Raw genomic sequence first — 26,947 nt, 5'->3', positions numbered from 1 at the left:
GAAAGCTTGTCTGTTTTGTTGTTCAACAACTTGCTCAGGTATTCTCTCAATACTGCTGTGCTTGTTTTCTTGCTCAAATTAATTGCATGCAGTAACTTTTAATGTTAAGTGCTTCTGTGCTGAAGTGTAAGACAAAACTGTTTACAGGGTAGCACATAACTTATCAGGTATGGCAATCCCTAGCAATCTTCTGTTCCTTACCCTGCCTTGTGGCGTATTGGGCCATAACCTTGCTGTTGCTCTGGTATTTATCTTTTTTCATGAGGCAGCATTGCTAGCTTGACACTCAATGCAGCACAGATGCAAAGTATGCAATGAGCCAGATGGATTTAAACCCGGGACCACTCCTCTTTAAGTCCAATGCTACTACTACTACACCCTGGCTGGCTATCTCGTTATATATTCCAAAATCCATCTAAGATCAAGCATTACTCAACTTGTATTAATCAATGTTCAGGTGCCAGTAATTTCTCAATACCAATTGTACAATGATCCATTATGCTAATCTCCAACTTTGAAGAATAACAAGGGCAGGACAAAAATGAACTGTTTCAACTCAACACCAAGGGAGTAGAGAAGTTCAGAGTATGACTGAAGCATTACATTCCACTGCAGAAGTTAAAATGAAAACAATCAAAATGATTATCTGACCTTCCTGCAGAGGGGCACTTGCTGACAGTGAAGCCAACTCTTATTAGTACTCAGATCAGTTTGAATTGCAATTGCTATAAATTGAAAAAGGCAGGTGGTGTGCAAGTTATTACACATATTCAGGATGGGATTGAAACTTATTACTTTTATTTCACAACATATGCTCAAGTTGATCTAACCCGTTTACTTATATTTACTTAACAGTTTACAAAACTCATGACCCATGCTTCAGACAATATTAGTTGTGTTGACGACTTGTCTCTTAACATGACTGCCACAGCCCTTCAGAACAAGTATATTAGCATTCTTTGTTTAGTCAACTTCTTCCATTCGTGAAGTATCATCATCATCACCCTCCAATGGTGGCATTTCTTCTGTGCTTGTTGGGCCTGCATCATCCATGACAGGATCTTCCTCATCAATACCTAGACAGGAAAGAGTCACATGATTAATTTGTTTAAAACAGAAACAAAAGGAAACATCTTAACCTGGCATTGCAAAATACACAAAGCACATTACTGAAGCTTTAAGTTTGAAGAGTCAATTGAGAAAACTGTCACTCATACTAACCAAGACCTAGTTTGATCATTCTGTAGATGCGATTTGCATGAGTTTGTGGATCTTCCAATGAAAAGCCAGAAGAGAGAAGTGCAGTCTCAAAAAGAAGAATGACCAGATCTTTTACTGATTTGTCATTTTTGTCAGCTTCTGCTTTCTGTCTTAGTGTTTCAACAATTGGATGGTCAGGGTTTATTTCCAAGTGCTTCTTAGCTGCCATGTAACCCATTGTAGAGTTATCTCTGAGTGCCTGTGCCTTCATGATTCTTTCCATGTTAGCAGTCCATCCATAGGTACTGGTTACAATGCAACATGGAGAGGCGACTAAGCGATTGGAAACTGTCACCTGTGGTTTGGTGGTGGGTGGGGTGATGAGAGGAAAAGAAAGATATTTTATCAGACACTGCTCATAATCATACAATTATACCATTAGTCCTCCAACAACTCCTCTCAAATCTATTTGTGACAGAAGATTGAAAATTTCCCATTCCTCATCTTGCTAATCTGACAATAACCTATATTACATCTTTTATATCACCCTTGAAGTCAAAATATTAGCCCTTGAACTTGTGTTAAAGAAACCCTCATCTTACACAAGTAATTCTGTAAAGCCTTGACCAGTGACATAGGTTGCTTAAGACTCATACCCTGATTAACTTCCTTCAGTGAAGTCCCCTTTAAAATTCACCAAGACTTAATTTTTGGGGAGGTGACCCAAAATGCTTATATAGTTCTCACCTATTCCTAACTGGGCTCACTTTCAAGACACTTCATCTTACATTTGATAATCATTGTTTATTTATTATCTTTTGTTTTGCATCTGCAATTTTTTTTTGCACAGTGGTTGTCTACCCTGTTGGGTATAGTCTTTCATTGATACTGCTCTGTTTCTTTTATTTACTGTGATTACCTGTAAGAAAATGATTTTCAGGGTTGTACATAGCGACGTATGTACTTCAATAAGTTTACTTCAAACTCCAAAATCTAAATCATAAGCGGTTTTGGCAAACTGAAATTTCCATGGCTGGGTTAACCAAGTTTGTTCATATGCTAATCCTTGAAATTGGATGTTTCCCTTACAATACACCTTCCAACTGCCTGTAAACCTTATTCCCAAAATGAGACAGTAGATACTGCTGAAGGCTTTATCTTCCAACTCAAAACGAAAACCATTTTTGATGCAGAATTAAAGCAGCTCTTTTTTTTTTTAAAGAGCTCAGCATAGTCAATCTACTCTAAAAAGATTCACTGGCACTTTGTTCAAAGATCAATTTAGTTAATACCTCTAAAAAAAACAACATACTTTCTCTATTTTTTTCTCCAGTATGTCTTTCATAATCTTGCACAGGTTCTCAAAATTTGCTTTCTTTTCTTCCTGCTTCTTTTTCTCCTCTTCATCTTCTGGAAGTTCCAAACCTTCTTTTGTTACAGACACTAAAGTTTTTCCATCAAATTCTTTTAGTTGTTGCACACAGTATTCATCAATTGGCTCCGTCATGTAGATCACCTCTAATCCATGTTTCCTTAAACGCTCCACAAAAGCTGAATTGGCTACTTGGTCCTTGGTTTCTCCTAAATATTAAAGAAAATAAAATCCAATGCTCAAGTTCAGAAACCATGTGCAATTAAGAATTCAATTAGTTGAGTTCTGCACTTTACATACCAGTTATGTAGTAGATATGTTTCTGATTGTCTTTCATACGCGAGACATAATCTTTGAGAGATACCATTTCATCCCCACTCACTGAGGTATGGTATCGGAGCAATTCAGAAAGCTTTTTGCGGTTTTGAGAGTCCTCGTGAATTCCAAGCTACAAGGAATTTTAGAAAAAGTTAATAAGCAAAGCCAAGAGCAAACTTTGGATCCATAAAACACAACAAAAATCAATCATATAAAACTTTGCAGTGTCTTTGTCTGCTTACAAAGAAATGCAGCCATAGAACAATTAGTGGACACTTTAAACACGGTCACAAATTAAGAAAATAGCAAAAACAAATACAAAAAAACTGAAATGTAGTAGTAATGCCCTACAAGACCACAACTTAAAGCTCTAGAGAGTCTCCTCATGCAGCAACGTCCTAAGCTTGCATCTTCTACCAATTCCATTTACCTTGAGGTTTTTCGAAAATTGCTCATACAATTTCTTGTAGTTTTCTTTGTCTTCCGACAATTCTGTGAAGAGCTCCAGACATTTCTTCACCAGGTTCTTACGAATAACTTTTAGAATTTTGCTCTGCTGTAACATCTCACGGGAAATATTAAGAGGCAGATCCTCTGAGTCCACAACACCCTTAATAAAATCTATGGAATGATATTCAACATTAGGATTTTTCCACTGCAGCTTGCCCAAAACTAGTTTTACTTAGCATAATCATGTCTCAATCTTCTGAGAAAATACTCACTCAGATATTCTGGAATGAGCTCTTCACAATTATCCATAATGAAGACTCTGCGTACATACAACTTAATGTTGTTTTTCTTTTTTCTGTTTTCAAACAAATCAAATGGTGCTCTTCTTGGTGCAAAGAGCAGTGCTCTGAACTCCAACTGACCTTCAACAGAGAAATGCTGCGCAAAAGGTTTTAAATTAGTTTCATTAAACAACCAATTTGCCATTTAAATAATCAAGAGTAACTATTTTCATAGCAAATCAAACTTACTTTCACTGCCAAATGTTCCTCCCAATCATTAGTCAGACTCTTGTAGAATTCTCCATATTCTTCATTAGTAATATCTTCAGGGTTCCTTGTCCAAATTGGTTTGGTTTTGTTCAATTCCTCTTGATCAATGTATTTCTCCTTGATTTTCTTCTTTTTCTTCTTGTCACCCTCTTTCTTTTCATCTTCTTCTTCATCTGATCCAACATCCTCAATTTTTGGTTTGTCTTCTTCTGAGGCATCATCCTCCTTCTTCTCTTCTTTCTCTTCTCCTTCGTCATCACTAATCTCCTTATCACGCTCTTTCTCCACCTGTTCAGAAAAAAATCATAGGACATTTGTTTTGATGAACTCAAGTTCCTACTTAAAATTTTACCAATTAGAATTAAAGGCAAAAAAACAAACAAACTTCAGCCTGAGTTAAAACTTACAAACAAGGTGATGGGGTAGCCAATGAACTGTGAGTGTTTCTTCACGATCTCTTTGATCCTCTTTTCTTCTACATATTCCATTTGATCTTCTTTCAAGTGCAAGATCACCTTAGTACCACGACCAATCTCTTCACCTGAGTGGAAAAATAATGAAAATAACACTAACTCCCTGTCAAAAATAGTATACTATCAAGCAAACATCAAGTTTACATCTTTTAAGATTGTCCTCATACTGACCATGATCCAATCGTACTGTGAAAGATCCTCCAGCAGATGATTCCCATACATATTGATCATCATCATTGTGTTTGGTGATGACAGTCACTTTTTCTGCTACAAGATAAGCAGAATAAAAACCAACACCAAACTGCCCAATCATCGAGATATCTGCACCAGCCTGTAAAGCCTCCATAAAGGCCTTTGTTCCAGACTTAGCAATGGTACCAAGGTTGTTGATGAGGTCAGCTTTGGTCATCCCAATGCCAGTGTCTCGAATAGTCAAAGTGCGGTCTTTCAGATTTGGTACAATGTCAATCTTCAGTTCTTTACCAGAATCCAGCTTGCTTGGATCAGTCAAACTTTCATAGCGAATTTTGTCAAGAGCCTTTAGTTTAAAAAGAAAGTAGTATCAATGACTAAAAAGGACTCAACTTTTCAAAGAGCTACAGTTCTTTGGCAGTATCTGACCAATTCATCACTTGTAATTTCTTTCAAGCATCTGCAATTGATGACATTGGTTCCATCACTGTCGAACGCTTAATAACAAACCATCCAAAAACCCACAAAGCTGAGTAACAGCAAGTCATCCTCAATAGAAGGGATTGTCTAAGGAAATATACAACTTATCCCAAAGCATACTACACCCTACTTGAATACCTGTTAGACAAACACGGAGGCAAAAATTGTAACCATGAAGCCATGTTGAAACAAGCACATGCTTCAGATTCTTATTTCAATAAAGCAATATTTAATGATTGGTAGCCCTTGCTAGCATAAATTAAGAGCCACAAAAAAAAAGGCTAGAAATACATTGATGCTTGAATTTCCAGCATCTGCAGAATTCCTGTTGTTTACGTTAGAAATACATTGAGGTATCTTAAACTGGTTATTCTCCGTATTTATTCATTCACCACTGGGCTAAGTAAACCAACTCCTTTGTGAATGGTGAGACTACCGGTAGCACATGGATGGGGGGGGGGGTTTAAAAAAGGAATATGGATGCAACAGCAGCACCTTAGGAACTTCAAACTTGACAGCAGAGAACAAAGTTAAAGCAGCCTTAGTGAGGAGGAGCAGAGGGATGTCAGGGTCAAAAGCTGCAGACCCGCCGAAGTTGCTATGGAAGTTGATAGGGCGGTTAAGAAGGCGGTGGGTTGGTTGTCATTAGTGGGGGTTAAGTTCAAGAGCCACGAGGCAATGTTGCAGCTCTAGAAAACTGGTTAGACAACATCCGGAGTATGGTGTTCAGTTCTAGTCATTCGACAGAAAGTATGTGGAGACTGTAGCTGAGATCTACCAGGATACTGCCTGGATTACAGAGCATGCCAGGACTTTTCCCCCTTTACAGCAGAGGATGAGAGCTTCAATAGCAGTGCTTAAAATGATTAAGAAGCATAGACACCAACACCTGTTCCCCAGGTGACAATGGCCGATGTAACTTTCAAGGGGATTGCATGAAAGTGTGGGTAGAGTGTGTCTAGTGTTAAATGCCAGGAACACACTGTCAGGAGCCATGGTAGGGGCAGAAACATTAGGGACATGGATGAAGGAAAAGATGGAGGGCCATGTGGAAGGGAAGGGCTAGACTGACCTTAGTTAAAGGTGGGCCAAATGGCCTGCAGCAGGCCATGTAATGGGCCTTATCCAGATACACTCTGGGTCAGCGTGCACGAATTGGGCTGAGGGTCCCAGTTTCAAGCCGTGCAGCTCTATCTGAGAAATGAAGTGCCTTTGGGCAAGGCCATTTTCTTTAACAACAGGGATCAGCAATGGGCTGCTCTTTGAATGGACTGAATCACTCCAGACACACAGTGCCTTCAGTTAGCGTCGAACTCCAACCAAATCGCAATTCTAGACCAATATTAAGAATTTCCTCTCTCCCCCCCACCAAGCAAAGCTCACTAGGAAAACGCATAGTGAGATTAAAACCTTTTAGAAGTACCCATCAAATAGAAACTAAGTGAAATTGGGCAAGCTATCACATAAACTTACGTCAGAAGAATTGGAAATAAGCTCCCTCAGAAAGATCTCTTTATTGGAATAAAATGTATTGATGATCAAGGACATCAATTGTGCAATTTCCGCCTGGAAGGCGAAGGTCTCGGTCTCCTCCTCCATTGGGGCGTCCTGGGTAACTGTCGGAGTTTCCTCGGGCATCTGATTTTAACATTAAAAAAAAGAAACGTTACTCCGGCAAGTAGATAAGCTAAACGGCCGTCTAAATGGGTAACAAATAAAGTATCACCGATATTAGCGATACCATGCAATCCCACATGCGCAAGTCATGCTCCACCCACCAGAGCAAGCTTCTAGAAAAGTCTCGGCGTTACCAGAAGCCTTAGCGCCGCAACGGCGTGTGACAATGAACTGACACGAGTGGCAGTTAAAAGAAATGTACAGTAATGGTTACATGGAATGCATTTCAGTTATTAAATACAAGGAGAACCTCTCCACGGCATTATACTCATCGGCAAACCGCGCTGACGGTTTGTATGTAGCTATCAGAACATCCGTTTGATTTGAAGTACTGAAATCTACAAATCATTTAAAAAATAATATCCTTAACAACCAAAAATTCACTTTGATTGAGTTTCTTTTCACGTGGGTCTTATTAATATACTCAGAACTTTTTACCTTGCTCAGTTTCCTTAGGACGCTCAGGCTTTGAGAACTACACCAGGCTCCCGCACGGCGACCACCTTAGCAAATGCAGGGGGGAAAGGCGGTGCGGCGGTTTTTATACGGCGCCTCGACTTCGCGAAATTAAAGTTCGAGAAACATCTCGAACCCTCGTCAAGGCGCTGCGTTTGATTGTCAGCAGGCTCGACCAATAGGGGCGTTCGGCAGCCGACGCGCCGCGCTCCCTGGCCCAATCGTCGGCGGGGGGGCGGAGACGCTGAAGGTAATGCGGAAAGTGGTTTGAAATGAAGTCACAGCCCCGAAGTTGCTGGAATTTTCTGGGCTGGCGCGCGGGAGTGAGCGGGAGCAGCAGCGGTAGCGGCGTGCTGATGGTAGCGGACGGGGATCATCTCCCACCCGCCCCAAAGCCGCCAAAACTCTGCTGCGCGATCTTCAAAACGCACCCATTCACAGTGCAATCTAGCCGGCTTTCAAACTGGATAATTGTGGGATGGTCTCACCCATTTTGTAAATTTGGAAGTATGGTTCCGTTCTAATGTAGGCATATCTTACCTTCTGAAGCGGGTAGATCACCCACACTGAGGGAAAAAAAACACTCAAAAATTCCCGACCACTGTTGGAGAGAGGGTGTTAATTCTTTTGGTGTAAGCCCTCGTTAGGAGGCTTAATATTAATTAATTTCCGACATATATAAAGCAATGCAGTCAAAATGCTGGAGTAATTCCGCAGGTCAGGCAGCATCTATCGAAATGAATAAACTGTCGACGTTTCGGGCCGAGACCCCTTCTCAGGACCAGAAAAGATCGCTGCTGAGTTCCTCCAGCAGTTTTGTGCGTTGCTTTGGATTTGCAGCATCTGCAGAATTTCTTGTCTCTATTATACTGTAAAAGGCGTTTTCCTGGTTAAGGCCGGGAAACGAGATTCATCCCGGCGTGCTGGCTGGAGTTGATGCGATTACCTCAGGAAGGACGAGCTTCTGGCCGGCAGCCCGGTTCCCATGAATGATGAAAAGACAGGGAGGTTGCAGGCGGTGCCGCTGTCGAGCTGAAGGGGAGGGAGGGGGAACGCCTCGACCGGTAAACGCGCTTTCACTTACTTTTATTTCAGGCTCTGGAATATTCTTTGAAGGTACAGCGGTAGCGAAGGCTAGAGGTGTAGTTGTTGCTTTCCATCAGAGGCCGACCAGTGTTTTGAAGAAGAGACAGATTTAAACCAGAAAATGCTGCATATATTCGTCGGTCAGCATCTGTGGCGAGAAAAATGCTTAACTGATTTAAAAGAAAAAGCTGTAAAGATTCATCAGATCAGGCAGCAAGAACAAAGAAAGGAGCAGAGTTTACGATTTAGACTGATGATCTTTCATTGGAACTAGGAAAACTTATATAAATAAAATCAATGTTTTGGAGTTGCAGAGAATGGGGTGGGTAGAGGAAGATTTATTTTTGATAATAAATTTGGTAAGGAGAGACTAAATGACCTAAGGGTACTAATCGCTAAACGAGAGTAAAAAAAATGTAAAATTCCTTGTTTGGTGGAAATCTGAAATTAAAGCATGCTGGACATACTCGGCAGTTGTACTCAAGTATTTGTGCGAAGAGAAAACGAGTTAATGATACAAGCTGATATCCTTTTGTTAGAATTGACTAATACATACTCCATGCAAAGGCTGGTTTTCTGAAATTGTTGAATCAATGCTATGGGCTTTAACAGGTCTAGGTGAAAAAGAAGATACTGTTATACCTATAGATGCTGCCTGGCCTGCTGCGTTCACCAGCAACTTTTATGTCTGTTGCTTGAAATTCCAGCATCTGCAGATTTCCTCGAGGTTACTGTTATACCAGGCTTCATTGGAACAGTTGTGAAGCGGAAGACAGAGATTAAAGTATTGCTTAATTAAAGTACAGTACTAGCAACAAGGTCGCTTGTGAAATGAAATGAGATGCTCAGTTTAGAGGATATTACATTACATGGTGAGCACCAAATGCAGTATATTAAATTGAAAGGAGTAATAGAAATCACTTTCTTTGGAAAGGAGTGTATCATCTCCATTCTATCTGAAAATAATGTTGACAATGTCTGCAATTATTATCAAAATAAGGAACGGTGAAGCCATGGAATAACTTGAAAACAAAGGTAATAGTTGTAAAACAGAGAATTTGCTTAATCAGGTGGCAATTTGGATCAAAAAGCACAAGGGTGATGAGCGAATACAGACATACCTTTTCAACTAGCTCAAGTCGAATAAGGGAAACTTGATAGGACTACATTGGAACAGCTTGCTAAAGAATGAGCAGAGAGATGGTTGAGTGTTTCCACAGCTCAAAAGTAGATAGAAGTTGTTATAGTTATGGAGATGAAGTAAGCAGCAATATTGACAGCAAGTATGTGAAGTTTATTATGTAGTTATAGGTTGTACTAAGAACAGTCAGATTTAGCAAGAATGATTATTGTAACTACCAGGACATCTAAGGTGGAGGTGATGGCGTGGTTGACCAGACCAAGAGCTAGAGAATAGCCTTGTTGCATTGGAAAAGTTTGGCAGAAAGTAATATTGAGCAGGTGTTTCAATCTATAACAATACGAGGAAACGACAAGAAATAACTTCACTGTGATTGAAATTTTAAGAGCAGTAGATGTAGAGCTACTAGGACTTAATGTTTCAATCCCTATGGTAAGTCGGCACTCTCGATGTTGGCACTGGGCTTGGAGTGGTGACAAGGAGGCCACTCTCTTGATTCATTCTCGTGTCCATGCCAAGGTTTGTTACCAGGAGGTCAGTCAGTCTTCTTGAGCCCCCGCTCTTTTTAAGTACTCTTAAAAAGTACTTTTTAAACTTTCCGTAGCTAAGTGAGGGTGGCTCTTGTGCCCTGACAAGATGATGGAGCCTGCTGTTATGGGTAGTTAGCCCATAACAGCCCTGTTGGGGGTCTATTTCCTCCTGTCAGCTGTGTCTCCAACTGTCACATGGTCTTTCCCTTGCTGTGTAAAGTTAAAAATGTGACTGTGTTTTGGGAAGCGTAATAGAAGGAAGGATTAAAGGGGAATAGAAAGTGAAAATGATGGTGGTATGAACTGTCCCAAGTTTAAGAGACAAATAAGGTGAGAAGTCTTGCTGCCAATGCTGAGGGAGTAAAGCTAAAAAAAACTTTGACAAAAACATTTATTTGAACCTGAAAGATCAGTAGAGAAGATGGTGAATTGGTTTATTATGTACTGAGGTACAGTGAAAAACTTGTCTTGCATATCATTCATACAGATCAATTCATTACAATAGTGTATTGAGGTAGTACATGGTAAAACAATAAATACAGAATAAAGTGCTACAGAGAAAGTGCAATGCAGGTAGACAATAAGGTAGATTAGGAGGTCAAGAGTCCAACTTGTCTTACTAGGAAACCATTCAATAGTTTTAAACAACAGGACAGAAAATCTACTTAAGCCTGTTAGTATGTGCTTTCAGGCTTTTGTATCTTCTGCCTAATGGGAGGGGAGATGAGAGAGAATGTCTGGGGAGGATAGGTCGGCTTTACCAAGGCAGTGAGAAGTGAAGACAGCATCCATGGAGGGAGGTTAGTTTCCGTGATGTGCTGAGCTGTGTCCACAGCTCTGCAGTTTCTTGCAGTCATGTGTAGACCAGTTGCCATCCAGATAGTTTGCTGTATATGGTACATTGATAAAAATCAGTGAGGGTTAAAGGGGAAAAACCAAACTGTTTAACCCCCTGATGAAATAGAGGCACTGGTAAGCTCTCTTGGCCATAGCCTCAATGTGGTTGGACCACAACAGGTTATTGATGATGATGTCTCCTAGGACCGTGAAGCTTTCAGCAGCACCATTAATGTAAACAGGAGTAGGTGCACCACATCTCCAGATTCCTGAAGTCAATGACCAGCTCTTCTGTTTTGCTGACATTGAGGGAAAGGTTGTGATTGCACCATGTCACTACGCTCTCCATCTCCTTCCATTAGTCCGATTAATTGTAATTTGAGATTAAGCCCTGGTGTCATTTGCAAACTTGTAGAGGAATTAAAGCAGAATCTGGCCATGCAGTCATGAGTCGAATAGGGGGCTGAGGTTACAGCCTCATAGGGCACCAGTGTAGAGGATAATCGTGGCAAGTTTGAGATCTATTCTTACTGATTGTGGTTCGTTGGTCATGAAGTCAAGACTCAGTTGCAAAGGTGGGGCATTGAGTAACAGATCTTGGAACTTGGAGATGATTTTGTTGTGAAGTGAAGTATAGAGTTGTAGTCAATAAACAATAGTCTAACATAGGTGTCTACATTGTCCAAATACTCCAGTGTAGGGCTAGGGAGTTTACACCTACCTTAGATCTGGTTCAATAGTAGATAAATTGCAGTGGATCAAGATTGTCTGGGAGGCTAGAGTTAATGCATAGCATGACTAATTTCTAGAAGTATTTCATGACAGTAGATGTCAGAGCCACTGGGTGGTTATTAAGGCTCATTACCTTGTTTATGTTGGGTACCAGGTTGATAATGTACTTCTTTCCTTTTTAAATCTTTTTATTGAATAAGTATACAAAAGGGTAAGCCATATAGGCACTAATACACTGTTAGAATATAATAAAATTACAGGAAATATTAATACAGAAAAAAAAGTGATACAATGTAATTTAAACATAACATACTAAGGTAACATAATAGTATACTAATTTATATATATATATTTCAATAGAGAAAAGGAAAAAAAAAACCACCGTGCAACTAAACTAAAAGCAAAGCAAAGCAATGGGCTAACTTGGAACCAAATAGAGTTAAAGAACTTAAAATCATGTCCTCAAACCCGACCTCCATTAAAAACAGTAAAAAAAAACAAGAAGGGTATATAAATATGGAGCAAAAAAGAGAAGAAAAAAAATTACATTAAATGAAAATATTGAATAAAAGATCTCCAGGTCTTTAAATTTAAGTGAGGAATCATAAAGATTGCTTCTAATTTTCTCCAAATTCAAGCATAATATCGTCTGAGAAAACCAAAAAAAGGTGGTTGGAGCGTTAAGCTCTTTCCAGTGTTGTAAGATACATCTTTTCGCCATTAAAGTAAGAAATGCAATCATTCTACGGGCTGAAGGAGAAAGATTACTGGAAATTTTAGGTAGTCCAAAGATAGCAGTAATAGGGTGAGGAGAGATATCTACATTCAATACCTTTGAGATAATATTAAAAATGTCTCTCCAAAAAGTTTCCAGAGTAGGACAAGACCAAAACGTATGAGTTAAAGAGGCTATCTGCCCCGGACATCTATCACAAAAAGGATTAACATGAGAATAAAAGCGAGCTAATTTATCTTTGGACATATGTGCTTTATGAACAACTTTAAATTGAATTAGGGAATGTTTAGCACAGATAGAGGAAGTATTGACTAATTGTAAAATCTGCCCCCAGTCATCCACGGAAATGATAGACCCCAATTCCTGTTCCCAATCTACCCTAATCTTATCAAATGGAGCTTTCCTAAGTTTCATAATAATATTATAAATCATAGCCGATGCACCTTTCTGACATGGATTAAGGTTAATTATAGTATCTAAAATGTATGTAGGAGAAAGCATTGGAAAAGAAGATGTGACGAGAATACACGTAAATTAAGATGTTTGCTGGCCTGGGCTAGCACCAAAGGCATCAGCAGTTGGTCTGCCACCTGTCCTCTGAGGAGGGAGAGAAAAGGAACAATGAAGCAGCATTTGGAGATGTTAATGAAGGAGCCATCAGTCTGGGTATTGTCCAGAGTCGCTCCCCCTTTGAACCCTGAACTGTTTGAAGTGATGGACAGGCGATACCCCAGCAGGGGGATAAAAAGGGACAGGTTCGCTAAGGCAGGACACACACAACACCCGAGGTAACGAGACCCTGGAAGCGGTGCACCTCTCACAAGTCGGTGGGAAGTACTGGGCCACAAACGCACAGGGTGGAAAGGTACGATCAGCGGGAACCCGGTGTGTGTCCACCCTCGCTTGGGTGCCGGGTTCACTGCAGAGGATCGACTGCATCTGGAGGAGGGGTCACAGTCGGTGACCTCAGGTGACATCACAAAGGACCCGCCCGAAAGCTGCTTGTGAGCAATATCGCCGGTCTGTGAGTGGAAGCCGTTTCTGAATGATCAGTCGTTCTCGTTCTCTCTCTCCCTCCCCCCACGTTGTCCATCGCCATGGCAACGATTACTGCGAACTGAACTAAATTGGACTGAACTTTGTGTCACTTTGAAATTGGTCATTTACCCCTAGACAACGATAGAGCTTGATTGATACTGTTATCTTAATTCTGTGCACGTGTGTTTATCATTGCTGAACTGTTGCATTTATTATCCTTTCGATTACTGTGTTGCTTGTTTCTTTAATAAAACTTTCTTAGTTCTAGTAATCCAGACTCCAACTGAGTGATCCATTTCTGCTGGTTTGGCAACCCAGTTACGGGGTATGTTACAAAGAAAGTATAGTATTTAGGAAATTTCTAACTTGTAGATACCTAAAAAAATGTATTCTTGATAAATTATATTTATTAGATAATTGTTCAAGAGACATAAGGGAACCATCTAAAAATAAATCCAAAAACCGTGAAATACCCTTAGTCTTCCATATTTGAAAAGCACAATCCGTAAAAGAGGGAGGAAAAAATATGTTACCTAAAATAGGAATCGCTAGCCCAAATTGGTTAAGATCAAAAAATTTTCTGAATTGGAACCAAATACGTAAGGTATATTTAACTATCGGGTTAGTTACCTGTTTAAGGCGTTTCAAATCAAAAGGAAGAGAGGAACCTAAAATAGAGCCAAGTGTATAGCCCTGAACAGATGGTAATTCCAATGCTACCCATTTAGGAATGGATAGTATATCCTGGTCAAGTAACCAAAATTTCATATGTCGAATATTGATTGCCCAATAATAGAATCTAAAGTTAGGTAATGCTAAACCTCCATCTCTCTTAGCTTTCTTACTTAAAGTATGTGGAAAACCCAAATTAAAGCAGGAAGTGGTAAATGATGTCTGTAAATACCCCTGCTTGCTAATCTGAATATAAAGGGTTTGAACTGAGAGATGAGATGACAAAACACAAAGAATTGGCAGAATGCGGGGGTCAAAACAAAGTGGTTTGCGTCACACTACATCTACAAGATCTAAGCAAGGTTAAGTGGTGGAAACTGTAGCTGAGTGCAGATGGTACATTTCCAATGATGTCACTGTCATAGATTGCCAAGGGTCTTGTTCAGAAATAAATAGAATATACTGAGGGAAGTCCCTTAAGGGCTGTTAATACCCAATTTCACAATATCAAAAAGAGAGGAATAGACATCACAGGAAAGTGAGCAAAACCAGCTCTCACCTCTATTCCGACATCCTGTCCTTCCAGTACACTGTTTAAATTGTCCAAATGTGTATCGTATCCTGCAGTAGGACCCGGGCACCATTACAGCGAAATGCTCCGGGCCTAGACTATGCTGCCCAGTGACTTGCTTCAGGTCCAGATTTAGGCATCCAGCCTGAAGCTGCTGTCAATTTCTCCAAAATTTGACCCAACATGTCTGTAGAACAATTTAACTGTTAGTATATATTATTTATCTATTTTTATTGACAGACAACTCTTCAAGCTTTGCTGCCCAGCAACTCCCAATTTAACCCTAGGTTAATCACTGGACAATTTACCATGACCAATTAATCTACCAACCTGTACATCTTTGGACATTGGAAGGAAACCAGAACACCCAAGGAAAGCCACGCAGTTACAGAAAACTCCTTATAGACAGCAGTGGGAAATGAACCCCAGGCATTAGTACTGTAATGCATTGTGCGAACCTCTATGCAACTGTGCTGCCCATCCAAGCACCCATAAAATTATTTTCCTTTATGTACCCATTCAATTCCCTCTTGAAAGATCTTATTGGTTCTTTTACACAGCGAGTTCCAAGTTGTAGCCATTTTTTTTGCATATAAAGAGTTTATGAAATTTATTAGTAGACAACACTGTTTAGATCTGTATTCTCTAGTCCCTTAAAAAAAATGTTTACTCAAACTCCTATTACCCACTTTTCAAGCAATACAACCTACATCCCCCACCCCCCCTCCCCCGTTTCTCCAGACTAGTTTTGTTGGTGAAATCACTCATTCTTGGATTAATTATTTAAATATCAAAGGCAGTAGCTTGATTCAGGTCTTGAAACTGAGCTCCACAGTACACTGTGCAACAGCTCCAATACCATCACCATTGTACAAACAATATATGAAAATCGAAAATCCAAGAGAAATATACCTAGTTTCTGATGCACAGTCCTTTAATATCCTCATTTGAATTTGGGCTTATACAGCATATGCTTTTTATCAATTTCTGAAATATGGACTATGAACTACCACCTTGAACTTTTGTACTTCTCTTATGAAGTGGCTCATTTTTATTGGTAGAGACTTCCAGCACTTAGACTTAATGATAACAAAGTATTGGCAACTCATTGCCACTTCAGGAGGTTTTTTTTTGTGTTTCAGAAGGCTTGGCATTCAAATGTGCCTGCTGCCCTTGTCCTTTGTGATAGCACCCACCAAATTCACAAGCTATCAGAATAGCACAGAAAATTAATTGCAGTGTATTTTCCAGATGACACACATTAGAGCCAGAATAGGCTAGTGCTGAGGAATGATGGTGGAAGAGGTGCAAATCAACTGGGCTGTCTTGTCTTTGATGGGCTGAGAGTTTCGAGTGTAGTTGGAGCTGCACTCATTCAGGCAAGTGGGGAGTACTTTTTAATGTAGCTCAAAGAGAAAAAAGAATCTCACATTTTTTGAGAATGATATGAAATGCAGCTAAAGGTACCACAAGCTGGTTTCAAAATGGACAAAAAGTCATTGAGATAAAAAGTACTGGTAACATTAGTAAAAACATTCTGTTCCAAGCTGGGGTAATTTCAAAGCAAAAAAACCTATAAATACTGGAAAATATAAAATGTTGTAAATATGCAGTCACGCAACCTTTATTGAGAGAGAAACAGTCAGTATCAATCACCTTTCAGTAGAATTGTGCAGAGCTATGAAGTATTCTGAGCTGTTTCAGGTCCTCAAGCTCAATTTATTGTCATTCAACTGTATACATGTATACTCAAAATGAAACAGTGTTCCTCTGGACCAAGGTGCACAACACAGTACATATAATTCACACACAACACAAAGTAAGATTACCACAACTAAATTAACAAATAAGAGATGAATTTATAATGCGTCTTAAAAAGTAAATAGTATAACGCTACTAGCGTTTCATTCGTGATGAGACCTGGGTAGTGGGCAGGGAGTTCAGTGGTCTGACTGGAGAAAGAAGCTATCTCCCACCTTAACAGTTCTTGTCCTAATGCTAGTCATAGTCATACTTTATTGATCCCGAGGGAAATTTGGTTTTCTTACAGTTGCACCAACCAAGAACAGATTATAAATATAGCCATATAAAACCATAAATAATTAAATAATATGTAAATTATGCCAGGAAATAAGTCCAGGACCAGCCTATTGGCTCAGGGTGTCTGACCCTCCAAGGGAGGAGTTGTAAAGTTTGATGGCCACAGGCAGGCTGTGGTACCTCCTGCTTGATAGTAGGGAGCCAAAGAGATTGTTGGGCAAATGGGAAGGAATCATTGATAATGCTAAGGCCCTGTATATGCAGCGCTCCTGATAAATATCTGACAGGTGGAGGAGAGACCTCAATGATCCTCTTAGCAGTCCTTGCAAATCTTTGTAGGGACTTGCAATCATATGCTTTACAATGTCATACCAGACAGTGATGCAGCTGGTCAAGACACCCTCAATGGTGCTCCTGTAAAAGTTGTTTAGAATGGAGGGTGGGTGGAGCCTCACTCACCTCAGGAAGTGGAGATGCTGCTGTGCTTTCTTGCCCAAAGAGGTGGTGTTCAGAGACCAGGTGAGATTGTCTGTTATGTGCATGCCCAGAAACTTCATGCTCCTAGCTTTCTCCATGGAGGAGCTGGTTATGTGCACTGAAGTGCGGTCTGCCTGCACCTTCCTAAAGTCCACAATCATCTCTTTAGTTTTGCCCACGTTGTTGTGCTTGTACCATTCTCCCTCCTCTCTATACCGTCTTGTCATCGTTGTTGATGAGGCCAACTACTTTTGTGTCATCAGTAATTTGACAACTTGGTTTGAACTGAATCCAGCAGTGCAGCCACGAGTCAGCAGCATGAACAGCAGTGGGCTGAGCATACAGCCCTCAGGGGGGCCCGTGTTCAGTCTGATGGGTTAGTGATGTTTCTGCCAACACGGACTGACTGAGTCCTTTCTGTCAAGAAGTCCAAGATCCAGATAGAGAGAGAGGTGTTGAGAATAAATGAGGACAGTTTGCCCGCCAGCTTTTGAGGGATGATCATATTAAGGGCTGAGCAGAAATTGATAAATAGCATCCTGGCATATGAGGCACCATTTTCCAGGTGGGACAGCACAGAGTGCAAAGCAGAGGCTATGGCTCCAATGCCATCCCCACCTGGCCCTCAAAGAGTATGACTGAAAGCAAAATAAAGGAAATAACATCCTCTACCACTACTATACTGAACCCAGAAATTGATAATCAAATTTGGACCATACAGTTATGAATATTGTGATCCATCAGCAACAATATAATTTCCTGATGTAAGCAAGCTAAAAAAAAGGGCAAATCAGAGATTGGTAGTAAAAGTCTTCTCTAACATATACGATCAAACCCAAACCATGGTACTGATAAAGGCACTTATCTATCTTTTTAATTTGTTAAATAAATTGCATACACTGGAACTCTTCTAGCTTGTTTTGTGAGAAAATCCATTTCTACCAAAGTTGGAAGAACTCCTGATATCTAATTTTTTTTATGTGTACTACCTAATTCATTTTGGAGCTAAGGATCAAAGTGTGTTTAAATTTAGCAATATGTATGATAAAGACCAGGAAAAACAGTTTTCAATTGGGATAATTAAGTTTCGTAAAATCGGACTGAAACAACTCCTTTCAAATACTGCAAATCACAGAACAATGGGATATTTTCAAGCAGGAGATTACTGGGGAACTGACTAAATTTGTTCCTAATAAAAGGAAGAATTCCCAGATCTAGACCACAATGGACACTGAGGGACAGAGAAAAAGATAAGACAAAAGAGAAAATTTTAAAAACGAAATAATCAGAAAGGAAATTCGGAAGACATTAGGGAATGTTAAAATAATGTATATTGGCACAAAATAAGTCAAGGAAATAAGATATTTTGAGGGAAAGATAGTAATGAATAGGTCCTATGAAGGACCAAAATAAAAGCTTGTCCGTGGAAGTGGAAGACATGTGTAGTTGTAAATGAACTTTTTGCCTGTTTTTGCAGTGAAAACAACAGAGAAAGAAGATATATCCACTCTTGCCAATTTTTATTGATGCACCATAGAAGGCATCAAAGACACATCAAAGCTTGGTAAGGCAACTGCTCCACCAAAACCCACAAGAAATATTTATAATTTAAAATTTCTAATATTTATTATCGATTTGTAATCGAGAGAGCGGGAAGCGCAGAATCAAATATCGCTATGATGATCGCACGTTCTAGTACCAACTGTTTGACGACAATAAGGTATAAATTGCAGAGAGTTGTGAACACAGCCCAGTACATCAACCTTCATTCTGTTGACTGTCTACATTTCCTGCTGTGTCAGGAAAACAGCTAACATAATCAAGAACCTCTCCCACACCTGTCGTTCTCTCTCATCCCGTTAGAAAAAAGGATACAAACCCCATTGTTGATAGTCTCTTGACCGACCTCTCAGATATAAAAGGATAAACTCTTGATCTCCCAATCTACACCATCAAGGCCTTTGCAGTAATTTTGTCTATTGGCACTGGACTTTCTCTGTAACTAATACTCTATTTTGCAGTCTGTTTTCTTTTTACTACTTTGATACATTATGTATGGCATGATCTGTCTGGAAGGCACACAAAACAAAAACTTTTTACTGTATCTCAGTATATATGATTTAAGAGTATAGTGAAATAGAGAAATTTTAGTCTGCATACTCACAGATCTCTTAAGGAAGCAGGGCAAATCGATATGGTGATTGAAAAGACATATGGGATACTTGCCTTTATCGGTTGAGGCAGTGAATACAAGAGCAGGGATACTGTGCGAGAACAATACAAAACAATTCAAAATGTTGCAGATGTTAGAATTTGAAATACTAAGCAAATTAGGCAAAGAACAAGATCAAAATTCACATTTCATCTTAATGACTAAAAAAGACTGAGATTACAATAATTGAGTAGCAACAGACATAGATTACAAAAGGAAAAGTCTGTGGTTGGGAAGCAGTTCAGAAAATCTGCTGGCCTGACAATAGATGCACAGTGGAGAGAATCCTTACTGGTTACATCATGCATCACAGCCTGGTATAGGGAAACACCAATGCCCATGAATGTAGAAGTCTACAGAAAGTGGTGGATATAGTCTAGTCCATGACAGGCAAAGTGGTCCCCACCTTTTGAGCACATTTACATGGAGCGTTGCCACAAGAAAACAGCATCCATCATCGAGGACCCCCACCACCCAGGTCATGCTCCCTTTTCACTACTACCATCAGGAAAAAGGTACAGAAGCCTTGGGTCCCACACCTCTAGGTCCTGAAACAATTATTACCTTTCAATCATCAGGCTCCTGAACTGGCATGGATAACTTCACCCACCACATCTCTGAACTGATTCTACAAGCTACAGACTCACTTTCAAGGACTCTTTACAATTCACCTTATCAATATTATTTTTTATTCGCAGTTTGTCTTCTTTTACACATTACTAATCTTTGCATGTTTATGTATAGTTTTTTGTAACTTCTAGTTTGTATTTCCCCTGTAAATGCCAGCAAGAAAATGAATCACAAAGTAGTACAGTATATGGTAACATATATGTACTTCAATAATAAATTTACTAAAGTCCTGATTGAGAATGCTGGATTATCTGCATATATCTCAGGATATCAGTAGATGGCACTCTTAGTTTAGAACACGTATAAACTCAAACTCATGCCGGATTACAAACTAGCACATTCTTAAATGGACACATGTTGAATTGCAAACAGTAGTAGTATCACTTACTTTGTAATTCATCTGAGGTTATAAAGATTTTTCTGAATGTCTTTCGTGAAAAGTAACTAATTTTTAAAGTCTCTATGTAGATGAGAACTGAAAAGTTTTAATTTTTATTAACCTTTTCACAGCACATGGATGTCACGGACAACACAACATAATTTCTACCCCTTCTTCCCCTTGATTTGACTGGGTTGACAGCCATTTTAAAGCACAGATAAGAGTTGAACTCATTACTTGTTGCAGAATTGGAAATGAACTGATTGTAAGGCAACCTGGATCATATGTGACTACAGAGACTGGTAAAACTGGAGAAGGTAGCGAAAAGATTTGCAAAGATGTTACCAGGACTGGAAGGCTCGGTTATGCGGAGAGGCTGGATAGGGACAACCTTTGCCCCTGGGGTGTAGAAGGCTGAGAGATGACCTTATATTAGTCTTTTCCCCAGGGTAGGAGAGTCCAAAACTGGAGGACATAGATTTAATGTGAGGGGAAAGACTTAAAAGGGACTGAGGGACAATTTTTTCCACACAGAAGGTGGTATCTGTAACCAGTTGCCTGAGGAAGTTGTAAAGGCAGATTAATTATGACATTTAAAAGGATTTATACAGTTGCATGGACAGGATTAGTTTAGAGACAGTAACATGAATGGAAAAGGTTTAGTCCCATTTGCCTGTGTTTAGTGTGCCAAATGGGACTATATCAGTTCAGCAATTTGGTTGGCATGGACAAGTTGAGCTGAGGGGCTCATTTTTGTGTTAGTAGCTCAAGATTCTAAGTCAGCCAGTTTGGTTGGCATTTGGTACACCACCCAATTATTCATTCCAGCAACCATCAGTACTTAAAGGTTGCAGTGTATAGCATCTGCAAAATGCACTGCAATTATTCACCTACGCTACTCCCAATAACAATTCTCAAACCTGCAACCTCCTGCATCAAGGACGAGTGCTGAAGGTAAGTGAGCAAACGTCCAATTGGAGACGACCCACGCTCCAAGTAACACACCACTCTAATTGGGAATATTATTTCCACTCTCCGGTCCAGATCCTGAAACTCCCGCACTAACAGAATCATGTGAGGACCTTCAGTAAAAGCATTGCTGCAGTTAAGGAGATTGCTCACCACAATCTTCTAAAGGGCAATTGGAGATGGGGAATAACAACAACATGTTCTGTCAACAACATCCACATAACAAAACCCAAATTAAGGAGGGCAGATTTGGGCTATCCCGTTAATTGATTTCGACAAGTAATCTAATTCTTCAGGAGAAAGAGTGTATCCTGTCTCCTCTGAGACTTTATGTACACTGACATCGCACTTGGCCTTCATTATCAAATAGACTGTGACTTAATTTTATGACAAAGCACACAAGTAAACAAAATCTACTTGACAAGATACTAGACTGCAACCGGCAGTCAAGCGACAAGCTCCAGCAGGTTCAACACTTAAGCAAACAGAAAACGAGAGAAAATTAGTACAATAACAATTATAAATATGAGAAAATCTGCAGATGGTGGAAATCTAGGCAACATACACACAAAATGCTTGAGGAACTCAGCAGGTCTGGCAGCGCCCATGAAAATGAATAAACAGTCCGCAATTCAAGCCAAGACCCTTCTTCAATAACGATTGCTGCCAACTTCTATGCTGCTGATGGAAAGGTTTAAAGGATATGCGGAAACACAGGCAAATGGATCTAGCTCAGGCAAGTCAGCTGGCATGAAAAGTTGGGCTGAAAGGCCTATTTCCTGTGTTGTATAACTCTATGACTCCATGTCACACAACTGAATACTTACTGTCACGTATAATTCAGAGTTTGATCTTTATCATTTATATTTCTAATCTTGTCTACAAGTTAGCAGTACTAACTAGTAATTGCAACCTGTTGTTACTGGTTGTGAAACATTCCATTATCAATGAAAGACTTAGCACAGATTTATCAGCTTGTTATGCAAATGATAGTGCTGTATGAGAAGTTAACAACAAAACCAAAACAGTTAACATATTCTTTTGCAAATGTGATATGGCCCAAATGTTACAAGCAGTATGTTTATTTTTTATGGTTTCACTGTGTCACAGGATTGAAAAAGGTTGCTGCACGCTCATCCAGCTCCATCATGGGCACCATTCTTCCCACCATCAAGGACACCTTCTAAAACCAGTGCCTCAGGAAGGTGGCATATATCATTAAGGAACATCACCGTCCAGGAAGACATATCCTCTTCTCATTACTACCATCAGGGAGGAGGTACACGAGCCTGATGACACACACTCAACATTTTAGGAACAGCTTCTTCCCCAATGCCACTGGACTTCTGAATGGTTCACGAACGCAACCTCACTAATTTGCTCTTTTTGCATTAGTTATTTAATATAATTTCTTTTTGTAGTTTGTATTAATTTTAAAATATATTGCTCTGTACTACTGCCATAAAACAACAAATTTAATAACATATAAACCTGATTCTAATACAAATACTAGTATGTTTCTTGTAGTATTCCTCTGTAAATTTGGATGATAATTTGTGTGACCATCTTGTGCCATTTAGAGAATGTTAAGGAGGTTTAGTAAAATCAGGATAGCCAGTGCTAATAACTTTCTTTCTCTTTCTTTTAAGGTTACATATGTGTGTGTGTATATATAAAAAATGTGAAAGTTAATGTTTAGGCATTAAGTTCTATTTTTGGTTACAATTTGAAATTTACAATCTAATGCAATTTGGGCAGAACAATTATTCTCCACAGCACATAACTTATATCATGCATGTGAAGCACTTTGCAGTGAAGTTAAATAGTCTCAAAAATGAGGCTAATTAATAATGATCAGCAAAAAAAAAATCACTTGCCTATAGGAAGGATATAATTGCACTGAAGAGCATACGGAGGAGATTCACCAGGTTGTTGCCTGAGATGGAATATTTCATTTAAGAGAGGGCAAGTAAGATTGCGCCTGGGTTCCTTAGTGCTGAGGAGCTGAGGCCTGGTGAAGGGGTGCAGGGGTGGTTGGACCTGAAGAAGTGTGCACAATCATCAAGGGCAACACAGAAGGAAACCTTTCCTCTCGTCAGAGGTGTCTCAAACTAAAGGGTGTGATTTCACTTGTAAGAGGTTTTCAGGGGATCTAAGGAGGTATTTGGAATCAGAGATATGTTGCTTGAGGTGGTAGTGGAGGCAGGGATCTTCACAACTTTTGGATATAACCCAGAGAAGCACTTCATTGCCAAGGGCTTGAAGGCTACAGGCCAATTGCTGGTAGTGGAATTTGTATAAATGATAGTTAGCATAGGCATGGTAGACCAAACAGCATGTTTCTGTGCTTTATGAGTTATAGAGAAAGGTTAAATAGATTAGGATTTTATTTCCCAGAGCATAGGAGAACAAGGGGAGGTTTGATAAAGGTATAGAAAATTATGAGATCATAGATATTGCGTCCTTGCTGTCTATATCAAAGGCAACATGTAAGCCAGGGCAGTACGATATGGAGAGCAAGCGGTTGCCCATGTAGCAGGCTCCCCCTCTCCACGCAGCTGATGAATCCAAAGGACAGGCAAAGATCAACACAGTTTGGCACCAGTGGCATCTCCAGAGTTGCCAGTCAGTGTTGAACTCAATGTAGGGCTGCCTCAGGGACTTCAGCTCCGGATTTTTCCTTGGGGTTTACTTCCGAAGCCTTCCCCATGAGGGGATATAGCCACAAGACAGCGGAGGTTTGAGATCAGAGTTTTCCTTCTCCCAGATGAGCCGCCAACCACGGCTGATGAGCCCCATCCACACACAGCAACTGGTTGTTACGCGCTGGCTGTTTTATCAGTAGAAACAGTTCCACCAGGCTTAGTGGGTAAGTTACACGTGATGACCAGGAATCTGAATTTGGCTGTCAGAGGCTATTTGAGATGCACAGCATTAAGAGCATTTAATAGGCAGTGGGAGGTTAACCACACTAACACCCTCTCCCTTGCTCTGACATCCTTAAGGAACCATGAAGGGTGTAAATAGAGTAAATGCAAGCAGGTTCCCCCCCGCCCCACTGAGGTTGGGCGAGACTAGAACTACAGGCCATAGGTTAATGGTGAAAAGTAAAATATTTCAGGGGAACCTGAGGGAGGTGAGTGTGGAATGAGCTGCCATGGAAGTTGGAGAAGTATATGGAAGGGAGGAGTATGGTCCAAGTGTGGGTTGGTGGGACTAGAGAGAATAACAGTTCGACACAGTCTTGACAGGCCGACAAGCCTGTTCCTATGCTGGAGTGTTCAATGACTGAGATCCAGCGAAAAACTTGTCTTGCACACCGTCCACAAGATCAATTCCTTACAAGAGTGATGTAGGAAAAGGTGCAACAGCAACAGAGCACAGAATAAAGTGGTACAATACAGAGAAGATGCAGTGCAGGTAGAAAGCAAGGTGCAAGGTCATAATGACGTAGATTATGAGGTCAAGAACCTACCTTATCGTACAAGGGAACCATTCAAAAGTCTTATAACAATGGACACAAAATACGGGAGGAATTCAGCAGGCCAGGCAGCCTCTATGGAAAAGAGTGAACAGTCGATGTTTCGGGCTGAGACCTTTTCCATAGACGCTCCTGGCCTGCCGAGTTCCTCCAGCAATTTGTGTATGTTGCTTGGGTTTCCAGCATCTGCAGATCTTCTTGTGCTTCTAAACGATGGACATAGAGTTTGTCCTTGAGCTTGGTGGTACACGTTTTCAGGCTTTGTATCTTCTGCCCATTGGGAGGGGGAAGAAGAGAGAATTTCTGGGGTGGGTGGGAATCTTTGATTAGCTAGAGGCAGCAAGAAGTGTAGACAGAGTCCATAGAGGGAAGTCTGGTTTCTAAGGTGTGCCAAGCTGTGCCCACAAATCTCTGCAGTTTTTTGAAATTTGCCTCAACAAGGACTATACTATGGTCATTCTCACCAATCTTTTTTTAAAAATGGACAGACAGCAGACTTATCTTTTATATTAGACAACTTATGAACTGACACAGACCCAGTCTGTTGGCTACATCCTTCAAGATTGAGCCAAGGAGGATGCTACAACCCACTCTGGCTGATGGACATTCATGTTCACCACCCATAATGTATTCTTGCCAATTTCAGGGCTTCTTCCAAGTGTTGCTCATCAATATGTAGTAATCAAGAAAAGATATACTTGGTCAGCAAAATAAAACAAGCTGATGCAATTGCTGGAAGTCTGAAATAAAAACAGAAACTGTTGGAGTAGGTCATCTCTTGTGGTTGGTAGTGTTTTCAAGAACTAAAAAGTTACAAAACCTTACCATTGTTTGACCTGGTGGCATATAAAAAATAAGGAATTGAAAAGACATTCTCCATACAAATGACGTATCTATGTAAAACGCAAACAAGAAATTAGGTAAAAATGCCTTTTAGTGACAGGGGATCTATTATCTAATCTTGGAAGACAGTAAAATATATATTTTTAAAATTCAAACAACACCATAGTTCTTCACTGGTGCACCAGAGTGACAAGCGAAACCGCAGATAATGATTACTGCAGCAAGTTTCAGGTGAAAGCACAGCCTAGTAGATCAAACGGCAGACTCTGCACAGCAACGAAAAACGATAAATCCTTTGAAATGGATGACAACAGATGTCTCCCTTTTTAAATAGACCCAAAGCAAAAATAGTTAACTTCAGAAAACTTCCGAAGAAAGCACAAACTGGAACATTCTCCCCCTCAGCAATCTGAGGAATGCTTGTCAAAACTGTTTCTGTAGAAGATCACTGTTCTTTACTTAAATTGCCTGAACTTTGTACGCTGACATGTTTTTGCTAAGAATTCTGCCTTTTCCAGTTAGTAACTACAACCTCTTCCCCACCATCCAACATTGGTAATGTATTGTTTTCTAACTCCCTCACCCCCATTTTCTGTATCAACCCCTAACCTCCTCTACCCGGATCTTTTGCCCAATGTTATCATAGTATCGTCTCCAATATTTTCTTTGCCCTTCTCACTACTTTTCTATCTATTGCTTGAGCTCTTTTATATTGTATGAAAATAAGAGTAACACTGCCTTTCTTAAAAGCTTTATTCCATTCCTTCACTGCTCTTTTACATTTATCCATGCAACAGGAAAATGCTCTCCTTTTTATTACCTCCCAGTGATCTGGGAATTAATTCCTCAGCGATTGAGTTGAGTACAGAGCACAAAGATATTATTACTCAACTCAAAACCAAATGATCAGGAAATACACTTTCACATAAATCATCAAATATATCCCAATTTGCCTTTTAAAAATTCCATCTGGGGATACAAGAACGTTTCCTCTGATACACATCTATTACCATTGTACAGATAATGGGGAAAATAATCACTCCCCACTTGTATCATTACACACCTTTGCTCTATCCTCCGATACTAGTGTTATGTTCATAGCAGAAACAGTGTTGTTAAATAGATTTATCCTAGTACTCCTACCATCAGTCAAGCACACCAAGCACTTCTTCTTCCAGAGTCTTACATCACTGTCCCATTCACATTTGTGTTACTACAACCCCACATAGTACTATGAGCATTACAATCTCCACAGCACAATTTTATTTTTCCCCATTTCCATCCCCACTTTCCAATATATCAGGTGTTAACATTTCACAAGAGTTATAAAAAGTTATTATCTGTACTTTACTATTCTTACCCCAAATTTCATCCACAATTGACTCAAAAATCCCCAATCACCAA

General features: G+C 39.9%; 1 protein-coding gene and 1 long non-coding RNA gene across 2 annotated transcripts; one reads left to right on the top strand and one right to left on the bottom strand.

Moving 5' to 3' along the window:
- Positions 1 to 757: 757 nt before the first annotated feature.
- Positions 758 to 7,310, bottom strand: LOC134345929 (heat shock protein HSP 90-alpha). Its single transcript, XM_063047283.1, has 11 exons — positions 7,152 to 7,310; positions 6,510 to 6,674; positions 4,536 to 4,902; positions 4,299 to 4,432; positions 3,871 to 4,179; positions 3,613 to 3,778; positions 3,321 to 3,511; positions 2,873 to 3,020; positions 2,513 to 2,781; positions 1,222 to 1,555; positions 758 to 1,076 (listed from the first exon to the last, which is right to left on the bottom strand). The coding sequence occupies exons 2-11, from the start codon at positions 6,672 to 6,674 to the stop codon at positions 964 to 966; spliced, it is 2,196 nt and encodes a 731-aa protein (XP_062903353.1). The 5' UTR covers positions 7,152 to 7,310; the 3' UTR covers positions 758 to 963.
- A 405-nt stretch (positions 7,311 to 7,715) lies between these two features.
- On the top strand, positions 7,716 to 22,830 carry LOC134345937 (uncharacterized). The gene is made up of 3 exons (XR_010017793.1): positions 7,716 to 8,233; positions 18,507 to 18,593; positions 22,330 to 22,830. It is a non-coding gene; the product is annotated as an uncharacterized LOC134345937 (long non-coding RNA).
- Positions 22,831 to 26,947: the final 4,117 nt, after the last annotated feature.

This window comes from Mobula hypostoma, chromosome 1 (genome assembly GCF_963921235.1).
Source record: "Mobula hypostoma chromosome 1, sMobHyp1.1, whole genome shotgun sequence".
In the NCBI taxonomy this organism is placed as follows: Eukaryota; Metazoa; Chordata; class Chondrichthyes; order Myliobatiformes; family Myliobatidae; genus Mobula; species Mobula hypostoma.
Note: the sequence above shows the minus strand (reverse complement) of the source record. Positions and strands in the feature narration are given on the sequence as shown.

What these genes read in the sequence shown, in the direction of transcription:
- LOC134345929 (XM_063047283.1), bottom strand. Translation starts at nt 6,674, where the DNA reads ATGCCCGAGGAAACTCCGACAGTTACCCAGGACGCCCCAATGGAGGAG. An exon ending in GCTCATTCCAGAATATCTGA is followed by an intron (nt 3,512 to 3,612) that starts GTGAGTATTTTC and finishes ATCATTCCATAG; the next exon opens with ATTTTATTAAGGGTGTTGTG. An exon ending in ACATATCTACTACATAACTG is followed by an intron (nt 2,782 to 2,872) that starts GTATGTAAAGTG and finishes TTTAATATTTAG; the next exon opens with GAGAAACCAAGGACCAAGTA.